The sequence below is a fragment of the Hydractinia symbiolongicarpus genome, chromosome 1 (genome assembly GCF_029227915.1).
Source record: "Hydractinia symbiolongicarpus strain clone_291-10 chromosome 1, HSymV2.1, whole genome shotgun sequence".
NCBI classification, from domain to species: domain Eukaryota; kingdom Metazoa; phylum Cnidaria; class Hydrozoa; order Anthoathecata; family Hydractiniidae; genus Hydractinia; species Hydractinia symbiolongicarpus.
This window is the reverse complement of record NC_079875.1, coordinates 11,171,389-11,183,835: the sequence shown is the minus strand read 5'-3', so window position 1 is coordinate 11,183,835 and position 12,447 is coordinate 11,171,389. Positions and strand designations below refer to the sequence as shown.

At 32.3% G+C, this 12,447-nt stretch overlaps 1 protein-coding gene across 1 annotated transcript; it reads left to right on the top strand.

Annotated features, from left to right (window-relative positions):
• Positions 1-1,798: 1,798 nt before the first annotated feature.
• On the top strand, positions 1,799-8,364 carry LOC130638382 (uncharacterized). Its single transcript, XM_057446999.1, has 2 exons — positions 1,799-2,275; positions 8,134-8,364. The coding sequence occupies exons 1-2, from the start codon at positions 2,261-2,263 to the stop codon at positions 8,350-8,352; spliced, it is 234 nt and encodes a 77-aa protein (XP_057302982.1). The 5' UTR covers positions 1,799-2,260; the 3' UTR covers positions 8,353-8,364.
• The last annotated feature ends 4,083 nt before the right edge of the window (positions 8,365-12,447 follow it).

Genomic DNA, 12,447 nt, shown 5'->3' with positions numbered 1-12,447 from the left:
TCCTTTGCTTCTGTTTCGCGCTTAAGGTAAGTTTTTAAGTAAGTAGGCAGGTAGGCAGGATTGCGCGCTTAAGGTAGGGAGGTCTCTAAGTAAGTAGGCAGGTAGGCAGGTTTGATAAGGGACGCGTCTTTCATTTTTTCTTCTATCTCGGCTGCTTACTTTTCACGATAAGTTAGGTGGTCTCAAAGGACAAGCAGTTAAGCAATCAGATCTGTTTTGTTTATTTGTTTATTTTATTTGCTTATTTGTTTATGATTTATGGCTATGTCGTAAAATGATCTTGCCATAAACATCGTTTTGCTTTTCTTAATACATATAACGCGCACGTGTTTTTAAGTGTTGTTTTGAAATCATACTAGTCTTAAGTTTACCCCACAAACGAAGGTAGTCCGAATAAGCTGTTATTTTATTATTTAAAGAGATAAAAATTATATTACCAAAAAAAATTTATCAAAGAAAAATAATATCAAAATGTATTATTTAAAAAGCTTACTCGGACTTTTGGCAACTGACAACAACCTTCGGACGCCAAAGTTTGTTTCAAAAACATGTTTTTTGAAGCAAACTTATTTTTTGTTTTACTCACACATACCAAATGTCAGTTGTCAACACATTTAGTGTACTGGTAAGTCATACATTTTTCTACATCAAGAAAGAAGAAAGAAGACAAAGAAGGGACGCTCGGACGAAAGGAAAAAAGAAGAGAAAGAAAAAAAAGACAGAAAGAGGACAAAGAAGGCGAAGAAGGAAAAAAAAGAGCTTCGCCTGACTGACATTTAAAGAATTACTTTGTGGTTAACAGAAGAAACAATGTATTTAATTCTCGGCATTCATTGATCACCCTGTTATTTGCACTTAAATAAATACAAAATAACAAATACACAATATAAGGCTGCCTTGTCATCAGACCTAGAACACATAAATATACATTTGAAGGCTGTCCCGTCTTGGGATCTAAAACAAGTAATTATATATTTGAAGGCTGTCTCGTCTTGAGACCAACACATAAATATATATTTAAAGGCTGTCCTGACTTGGGACCTAAAACAAGTAACTACATATTTGAAGGCTGTCCCGACTTGTGACCTAAAACACATAAGTATACATTTAAAGGGTGTCACGACTTGTGACCTAAAACACGTGAATATATATTTAAACAAGCAAATATATATTTAGAGGCTGTCACGCCTTGGGATCTAAAACAAGTAAATATGTATTTGAAGGCTGTCTCGTCTTGGGACCTAAACCAAGTAAATATATATTTGAAGGCTGTCCTGACTTGGGACCTAAAACAAGTAATATTTGAAGGCTGTCCCGTCTTGGGATCTTAAAAAAGTATAATATATATTTGAAGGCTGTCATGACTTAGGAGCTAAAACATGTAATATTTGAAGGCTGTCCCGACTGGGGACCTAAAACAAGTAAATATACATTTGAAGGCTGTCCCGACTGGGGACCTAAAACACATAAATATACATTTAAAGGCTGTCCCGACTTGGGACCTAAAACAAGTAAATATATATTTGAAGGCTGTTTCGTGTTGAGACCTAAAACAAGTAAATATACATTTGAAAGCTGTCCCGACTTGGGACCTAAAACACATAAATATACATTTGAAGGCTGTCCTGGCTTGGGACCTAAAACAAGTAAATATACATTTGAAGGCTGTCCCGACTTGGGACCTAAAACACATAAATGTACATTTGAAGGCTGTCCCGTCTTAGGATCTAAAACAAGTAAATATATAATTGAAGGCTGTCCCGCTTTGGGACCTAAAACAAGTAAATATTTATTTGAAGGCTGTCCCGTCTTGGGACCTAGAACAAGTAATATTTGAAGGCTGTCCCGTCTTGGGATCTTAAGAAAGTAAAATATAAATTTGAAGGCTGTCCCGTCTTGGACCTAAAACGAGTAAATATATATTTGAAGGCTGTCCACTTGGGACCTAAAACACATAAATATACATTTGAAGGCTGTCCTGATTTGTGACCGTCCCGACTTGTGACCTAAAACACATAAATATACATTTAAAGGCTGTCCCGACTTGTGACCTAAAACACATAAATATACATTTGAAGGCTGTCCCGTCTTGGGACCTAGAACAAGAAGTGCGGAAGTGATTTATTATGTTCGAACTTAAAGCAATTATTAGAATGGTATATTTATAGTTTGTTTGTAAAAGAGAGTTTGACAAAAGTAGTTGTTCTGGTATTACTATGTGGTAGAAAGATTTTAATTTATGGTTTATTTGATGAGATGAATGGCAATATTCAAGGTACCTTACATTTATATCACAAATCACAACCCGAGAGCTGAAATAAAATGTGAGTCAATAATAACCGTTTTTGAATTGGTTTTTGCCTAATGCATTGGCCTCGGGTTGTGTTTTTTTTATTCTATTGAGAGGTTCTGCGTGCGCTTTTGTGTTTGTGTTTATTTATAATTCTATTGATTAACTTATGCGGCGTTTAAATAAGTAGAGTGGGTGGGGGGTTGGGAGAACCCGGGGTGGGGGGACAGGAGTCGAAGCGCGTTTAATTAATTTTATGAATTGTTATTATTATTATTTTTGTGTATGCGCGAAAGGTTTTCGTTGTTTTTATTCTTTTGTATTATATATTGTAGAAATTCCGTACAGTGTTGATGAACACTACGGAACTTCAAGCCCCTAAACTTAAGACATAGTTAATTTCAAAACAACACAGCAGCGGCGGCGGTTTTTTGTTTTTAATAAGTAACATTTTTGTCGTTTTATCGGAATTTTTCACCGTTCGCGTGTTTTTTGTCACTTTTGTATCAAGATCACTAAGAAGCAGGTTTGCATCACGCAACCAAATTTTTTACAGAGGATAAGAAGACATTGTGGTAAGTGAAACATTGATTATCTCACATTTTATGTTAGTTACACTTCATATTTTTCTTATAGACTGTTGATTTTTTCAATAATAATTTAAATTAAAAGTCGCCAAAAAAATGCGACAAAGAAGCACGTGTATAGAACGCTGACAATTTTGTAAACAAAAAATGGCAAGCGTTGATTCTTGCATGAAAATGGGTACGTATGAACAGTAAGTATGGTTGTAGTTACTAAAAAAAATAAGTGTAACATTCTTTTGTGCTATTTTTCATTGCTTTTATCGATCTCTGTATTTTTCTGTATTTGTCATTCAATGAGTGTGTATTTAAAACACAAATTAGACGGAGGTTTCGTATGTATATGGTGGATGTGTGTTAGCAGTTTCCATGAGTGGTACGTAATCTTGGTGTGAAGGTCTTCTAAAGAAGAGTTTTAGTTGAAAAGAATAGCAGCAATTTTGGGACAAAAACATAGATTCTTCCAAGAAGAACGGTACGTATAAGAAGTAAGTATACTTGCAACGAAACATTAAATTCAAAATTCTTTGCTTTTTAATTTCTTCTAGTCTCTGTACTTTTCAATGTATTCAAAACAAAACAAAACTGACGAGTCAATATAAAATTGCAAATTACATGCATTGAAACTTTTTCAAATATTTTTAGGTTGATTTTCAAAAAAGGTTAGATGAGTGAAATGCTATTCAAATGATAATGCAATAACAACCAAATAATCCTTTAAGCTTTTGTAGGAAAAGAGAACATCGTCAGTTTCATTAATTAGTTGTATTTGACGACGTTTCGGCCGTATACAGCTCAGATAACTGATAAACACCAATACCTACAACATTAATTAATCGTGTAAGCATCCTTAAAAAGACTTTCGTAGTTTGTTCATAACAATTTAGGCTATAATGAATTATAAACCTTAAAGACTTCAATTCAAATGAAATAAAATAATTATCACACACAGAAACAACTGCAAAAACATACAGTCTTTTCTTAACAAAATACAAACGTTAGGACTTCAGTATAAGTAAAGTGCAATAATTATTGCACAAAAAGGAAAATATTGCCATCAATGCTGCAAAAACACATATGGTCATAAGACGGCAACACAACTGAGATAAAACAATTATCACTCACAAAAACAACTGCCACAAATGCTGCTAAAAAACAAACACATTCATTTCTTCACAAATGCCAACCTTTAAGACTTCAACTCTACTGAAATGAGTTATCACACACCAGAAGTAACTGCTGCAAAAAACAAACACATTCATTTCTTCACAAATGCCAACCTTTAAGACTTCAATTTAAGTAAAGTGCAATAATTATCACAATAATTATTACACAGAAAATGAAAATATTGGCATCAATGCAGCAAAAAGCATATACAGTTATTTCTTAACAAATTGCAAACCTTTAAGACTTCAACACAACTGAGATGAAATAATTATCACTCACAGAAACAACTGCCACAAATGCTGCAAAAAACAAACACATTCATTTCTTCACAAATGCCAACCTTTAAGATATATATTTGAGTAAAGTGCAATAATTATCACAGGAAATAAAAATATTGGCGTCAATGCAGCAACAATATACACACTTATTCATTGAATTGAAATAATATGCAGTAATTATCACACAGAGAAAATATTGCCATCAATGCTGCAAAAACATATACAGAATTGAAATAATATGCAATAATTATCACACAAAAAAGAAAACATTGCCGTCAATGCTGCAGAAGCATACACAGTCTTTTCTTAATAAATTTACATGACTTCAATTTTAGTGAAATGCAATAATTATCGCACACAGAAAATTCTAACCATCTCACGAATTAAATACAATACTGATCATAGAAAAATAGAATTATCCTAACCAACCAATTGGTCCAATGTATTGTAAGTAATCCTGAAAATATTTACACAGCTTGTTCGTTACACCACTTGCTATCACAAATTACATATCTTTTAGACTTCATATGAATAAAGCAGTATTTACACGAAAGCAATATTACTTAGACTTAGTTTCTTCATATCACTGCATACCACAATAAATTACAAACATGACTTCAATTTTAGTGAAATGCAATAATTATTACATACAGAAACTTCTAACCAAACCATAAGTTTAATACAATACTGATCATCAAAAATATAATGTACCCTAACCAACATTGCAATGACATACCCAATTTTTTTCGTCAGACTACAGTCCTCACCACATGCAATAACAAATACATAGTCTTTAAGACGTCAATGTAAATGAAGAAAGCAGTATTAGACTAAATGAATATTGTAAATCAATCTTAAAACACTAACAAATTACAAGCAGTTAGGACTTTAGTTTTACTGAAATGCCATAATTATCACACGAATAGAATATTGTAAACCAATCTTAAAAAGACTACACAGTTTGTTCGTGTAAAACAGATTACAAAGAGTTCAATTTTATTGAAATGCAATAACTATCACACGAAAAGAATATTCTAACCAAACGTGAAAATACATGCACAGTTTGGTCGCAACAATGTTTACTACAACAAAGTACGGACCTAAAAGACTTAAAATAGGTTAGTAGCAAAAAAATTGTGTATAAATATTATACAGGAAAAAATGTTCTACGGGAAAATATAAAATTATAATCTCTGGGAATTGTTGATTTCTTTATTATTTGTGTTTGATAATCCGAGAAAAATGTTTTGCTGGAAAAAAGGACGTATATACCTTAAAGAATTAATTTTAGCGAAAACTAATATTCGCGAGATATTTCTTTGTCAAAAAAATTTTTTTTTCCAACTTAGCATATTACGCGAGAATAAAATGTAGTGAAATATTGCCCTTTAGGGACATGAAATTCTCAATGTAAGTATTAATTTTAACTACTTGCATTTGAATCTATCTAGGTAGTAAAAGTGCATGACTTGATCGCGTACAGAGATTACAATACAAATAAGAAGAAAAGAATGAATGACTAGAGAAATGAGTTAACGGATGCTATCTAAATTTTATAACATCTGCATATAAAATGTCACGAATTTTGCGACATTTGCAATATTTTTCAAATTTCATTGAGAGAAAGTGAAAAAAAAATAGAATTTCGCGGTAATTGAACTTTTGCAAATTTACGAATAGCAAGATTTCCAATAAATTTCCCAAGATTTAAAAAAAAAAAAAATACGAAATTGTTTCCCGCGCAAATTCTAACTAACATGACAGCACGTTAGTTGTTTTTTCTACCTCGAAAATTTTAATTTCAGATAAACAAACAGTACAATAAAACAGACGAAGAGCCCACTGCAACATTTCGATGTCTAATTTTAAGTATAAGAACAGGTATGTGTATTATTTACTCTTATTTTTGTTGTTTATTTATTTTTTTATTTGTTTGTTTGTGAACCTTAGGTCATAGTTTTGGAAACTTTGTAATTTTTATTTATAATTGATAGAGAAATTAATTTACAAAAATTAGAGAAAGTCACATTTGACCTCCTCTCCATGGCTTTTTTCTTTTTCTGATAATCTTGTTTTAAACACCCACATCCAATATTTTCAAATATATTCTCAATTTTCTATTAAAAATTTTAAGTTGTTTATGATAAAGAATGTTTCAGTTATTCGGTGATTCTAGTAGGGAATTGCTCAGTAAAAAACATTTGTGATGGGTGTTTTATTACACTCACGCTTTCCATTGTTGTTTGTTAGATTGAGTTGTCCTTTTTTTGGTTTGTTGGTTAACTGGTTTAATTTTTTTGTTGCTTAGTTGACAAGTTGGTTAGTTGGTTTAATTTTTTTGTGAGTTGGTCGATTGGTTGGTTTCATTTTTTTAGTTAGCAGCTTGGTTAGTTTGTAAGTTGGTTGTTGGCTGGTAAACTTGTTAGTTGATAAATTGGTTAGTTGATTGGTTTAATTTGTTTTTAGGTTTTTCATTGGTTGGCTGGTTAGCTTATTAGCTTTGTTAAGGTGATTAGTTGATTTGATTTGTTGGTTGGTTAGTTATTGGTTGACTTGTTTAATTTGTTTGTAGGTTTAATGATTGATTGATTTGTTTATTTATTGCTTAGTAAGTTGGTTAGTTGATTGGTTTGTTTTCAGTTAGCTAAATGGCTTAGTTTATTCGATGGTTGGGTGGTTGAAGATGAGATTCTTTACTTTTTTGTTTGTCTTTGTTTTGTTTTTTGTTGTTTTTATTTCTTTGTTTTATTTTGTTTGTTTGTTTTCTTGCTTGTTGTTTTCTTGCTTCTTTTCCATTAATTGCTAAAGTAAATGGATTGCTTGTTTGCTTGTTTTGTATGCCTGTTTGATTATTTTATAAGTTTGGTGATTTGTTGTTTTTTGTTACTTTGTTTTGTTTCTTATTTTTTGCCATATAATACGCAATGCTATTTTGTTTTTCGTATATTTGTTACTTTAATATTACGAATTAAGGATATGTGCCAATCACCAATTATGTTTAGATCGTTTTGGAAGGAACATTTTTGCTGATAGAAGAAACAAGAAGGAGGATGAATAGTAAAACACATTGTACAGTAAAGATGAACAAGAAGAAACATCGTGAAAAGAAGATTGATGCTGACAACACAAGACAAGAACCAGTGAGGATTAAAATAAAGTAAAAAGAAAGAAGCTGTATATCAAGTACAATTTATTTCTCCTTTGCTTCTGTTTCGCGCTTAAGGTAAGTTTTTAAATAAGTAGGCAGGTAGGCAGGATTGCGCGCTTAAGGTAGGGAGGTCTCTAAGTAAGTAGGCAGGTAGGCAGGTTTGATAAGGGACGCGTCTTTCATTTTTTCTTCTATCTCGACTGCTTACTTTTCACGATAAGTTAGGTGGTCTCAAAGGACAAGCAGTTAAGCAATCAGATCTGTTTTGTTTATTTGTTTATTTTATTTGCTTATTTGTTTATGATTTATGGCTATGTCGTAAAATGATCTTGCCATAAACATCGTTTTGCCTTTCTTAATACATATAACGCGCACGTGTTTTTAAGTGTTGTTTTGAAATCATACTAGTCTTAAGTTTACCCCACAAACGAAGGTAGTCCGAATAAGCTGTTATTTTATTTTTTAAAAAGATAAAAGTTATATTACCAAAAAAATTTATCAAACAAAAATAATATCAAAATGTATTATTTAAAAAGCTTACTCGGACTTTTGGCAACTGACAACAACCTTCGGACGCCAAAGTTTGTTTCAAAAACATGTTTTTTGAAGCAAACTTATTTTTTGTTTTACTCACACACACCAAATGTCAGTTGTCAACACATTTAGTGTACTGGTAAGTCATACATTTTTCTACATCAAGAAAGAAGAAAGAAGACAAAGAAGGGACGCTCGGACGAAAGGAAAAAAGAAGAGAAAGAAAAAAAAGACAGAAAGAGGACAAAGAAGGCGAAGAAGGAAAAAAAAAAGCTTCGCCTGACTGACATTAAAAGAATTACTTTGTGGTTAACAGAAGAAACATTGTATTTAATTCTCGGTATTCATTGATCACCCTGTTATGTGCACTTAAATAAATACAAAATAACAAATGCACAATATAAGGCTGCCTTGTCATCAGACCTAGAACACATAAATATACATTTGAAGGCTGTCCCGTCTTGGGATCCAAAACAAGTAACTATATATTTGAAGGCTGTCTCGTCTTGAGACCAACACATAAATATATATTTAAAGGCTGTCCTGACTTGGGACCTAAAACAAGTAACTACATATTTAAAGGCTGTCCCGACTTGTGACCTAAAACACATAAGTATACATTTAAAGGGTGTCACGACTTGTGACCTAAAACACGTGAATATATATTTAAACAAGCAAATATATATTTAAAGGCTGTCACGCCTTGGGATCTAAAACAAGTAACTATATATTTAAAGGCTGTCTCGTCTTGAGACCTAAAACACATAAATATATATTTAAAGGCTGTCCCGACTTGGGACCTAAAACAAGTAACTATGTATTTGAAGGCTGTCCCGACTTGGGACCTAAAACAAGTAAATATGTATTTGAAGGCTGTCTCGTCTTGGGACCTAAACCAAGTAAATATATATTTGAAGGCTGTCCTGACTTGGGACCTAAAACAAGTAATATTTGAAGGCTGTCCCATCTTGGGATCTTAAAAAAGTAAAATATATATTTGAAGGCTGTCCTGACTTAGGAGCTAAAACATGTAATATTTGAAGGCTGTCCCGACTGGGGACCTAAAACAAGTAAATATACATTTGAAGGCTGTCCCGACTGGGGACCTAAAACACATAAATATACATTTGAAGGCTGTCCCGACTTGGGACCTAAAACACATAAATATACATTTGAAGGCTGTCCTGACTTGGGACCTAAAACAAGTATTACTTGAAGGCTGTCCCGTCTTGTGATCTTAAACAAGTAAAATATATATTTGAAGGCTGTTCCGTCTTGGGACCTAAAACTAGTAAATATACATTTGAAGGCTGTCCTGACTGGGGATCTAAAACACATAAATATACATTTAAAGGCTCTCACAACTTGGGACTTAAAACAAGTAAGTTTATATTTGAAGGCTGTCGCGCTTTTGGATCTAAAACAAGTAAACATGAATTTGAAAGCTGTCTCGTCTTGGGACCTAAAACAAGTAAGTATATATTTGAATGCTGTGCTGACTTGGGACCCAAAGGAAGTAATTCTTATAGGCTGTCCCGCCTTGGGACCTAAAACAAATAAATACATATTTAAAGGTTGTCCCGACTTGGGAGCTAAAACAAGAAGTGCGGAAGTGTTCGAACTTAAGGTAATCATTAGAATGGTATGTTTATGGTTTGTTTGTAAAAGAGAGTTTGACAAAAGTAGTTGTTCTGGTAGAAAGATTTTAATTTACGGTTTATTTGATGAGATGAATGGCAATATTCAAGGTACCTTACATTTATATCACAAACCACAACCCGAGAGCTGAAAGAAAATGTGAGTCGATAATAACCGTTTTTGAATTGGATTTTGCCTAACGCATTGGCCTCGGGCTGTGATTTTTTATTGTATTGAGAGGTTTTGCGTGCGCTTATGTGTTTGTGTTTATTTATAATTATATTGATTACTTATGCGGCGTTTAAATAAGTAGAGTGGGTGTGGGGTCGGGAGAACCCGGGGTGGGGGGACAGGAGTCAAAGCGCGTTTGTTGAATTTTATGAATTGTTGTTATTATTATTATTGTGCATGCGCGGAAGGTTTTCGTTGTTTTTATTCTTTTGTATTATATATTATAGAAATTCTGTATGGTGTTGATAAACACTACTGAATTTCAAGCCCCTAAATTTAAGACATGGTTAATTTCAAAACAACACAGCAGCGGCAGCGGTTTTTTGTTTTTAATAAGTAACATTTTTGTCGTTTCATCGGAATTTTTCACCGTTCGCGTGTTTTTTGTCACGTTTGTATCAAGATCACCAAGAAGCGGTTTGCATCACGCAACCAAATTTTATACAGAGGAAAAGAAGATATTGTGGTAAGTGAAACATTGATTATCTCACATTTTATGTTAGTTACACTTCATATATTTCTTATAGACTGTTGATCCTTTCAATAATAATTTAAATTGCGTAATTGAATGTAATTATAAAACATAAAATTTGCCCAAAAAAATGCGACAGAGAAGCACGTGTATGTATGACAAGATATGAGGACTGGCGAAAATGGAAAAGAATGGTGACAATTTTGTGAACAAAAAATGGCAAACGTTGATTCTTGCATGAAAATGGGTACGTATGAACAGTAAGTATGGTTGTAGCTACTAAAACATCAAGTGTGCGCTATTTTTATTGCTTTTATCGATTTCTGTATTTATCATTCAATGAGTGTGTATTTAAAGCACAAAATGGACAGAGGTTTCGTATGTATGTGATGGATTTGTGTTAGCAGTTTCCATGAGTGGTACGTAATCTTGGTGTGAAGGTCTTCTTAAGAAGAGTTTTAGTTGAAAAGAATAGCAGCAATTTTGGGACTAAAAACATAGATTCTTCCAAGAAAAACGGTACGTATAAGAAGTAAGTTTACTTGCAACGAAACATTATATTCAATATTCTTTAATTTCTTCTAGTCTCTGTACTTTTCAATGTATTCAAAAAAACAAACTGATAAGTCAATATAAAATAGCTTTATATATTGAAGTTAGTATTTAGTATTAATACGTTAAATAAAATTGCAAATTACATGCATTGAAACTTTTTCGAAGATTCGTCGAAAAAGGTTAGACAAAGGCCTCGTTCTAAGTGAAATGCTATGCAAATGCCAATGCAATAACAACCAAGTAATCTTTTAACCTTTTGTAGGAAAAGAAAACATCGTCAGTTTCATTATTTAGTTGTATTTGACGACGTTTCGGCCGTATACAGTCTTAAGATAACTGATGAACACCAATACCTACAGTTTTTTTTTAACAAATTACAAACTTTTAATCGAGATGAAATAATTATCACATAGAAACAACCGCTACAAATGCTATCACACGCCAGAAGCGATAGCCACAAATGTTGCAAAAACACACACAGTCTTTTCTTAACAAATTAAAAGCCTTTCAACTTTAGTAACGTGCCATAATTATCACACAAAAAAGAAAATATTGCCATCAATGTTGCAAAAACATACACAGTCATTTCTTAACAAATTACAAACCTTTAAGACTTCAACACAAGTGAGATGAAATAATTATCACACACAGAAACAACTGCCACAAATGCTGCAAAAAAAAAACACATTCATTTCTTCACAAATGCCAACCTTTAAGATATATATTTGAGTAAAGTGCAATAATTATCACAGGAAATAAAAATATTGGCGTCAATGCAGCAACAATATACACACTTATTCGTTGAATTGAAATAATATGCAGTAATTATCACACAGAGAAAATATTGCCATCAATGCTGCAAAAACATATACAGAATTGAAATAATATGCAATAATTATCACACAAAAAAGAAAATATTGCCATCAATGTTGCAAAAACATATACAGTCATTTCTTAACAAGTACAAACCTATAGGACTTCAATTTTAGTCAAATGCAATAATTATTACATACAAATTCTAGCCAACCCACGAATCAAATACAATACTGATCATAGAAAAATAGAATGTACCATAACCAACATTGCAATGACTTACACAATTTTTTTTCGTCAGACTACAGTCCTAACATTATACAATAATTTTCAACTGTAACTTAAGTAAAATGTTAAATTGGTCACAGTGTATTGCAAGTAATCCTGAAAATATATACAGAGCTTGTTCGTTACACCACATGCTATCACAAATTACATATCTTTTAGACTCCAGTTTATTTGAATAAAGCAGTATTTACACGAAAGGAATATTGCAAACCAATCTTGAAAGACTTATTTAGTTTCTTCATATCACTGCATACCACAATAAATTACAAACATGACTTCAATTTTAGTGAAATGCAATAATTATTACATACAGAAACTTCTAACCAAACCATAAGTTAAATACAATACTGATCATCAAAAATATAATGTACCCTAACCAACATTGCAATGACATACCCAATTTTTTTCGTCAGACTACAGTCCTAACAATATACAAATATTTACAACTG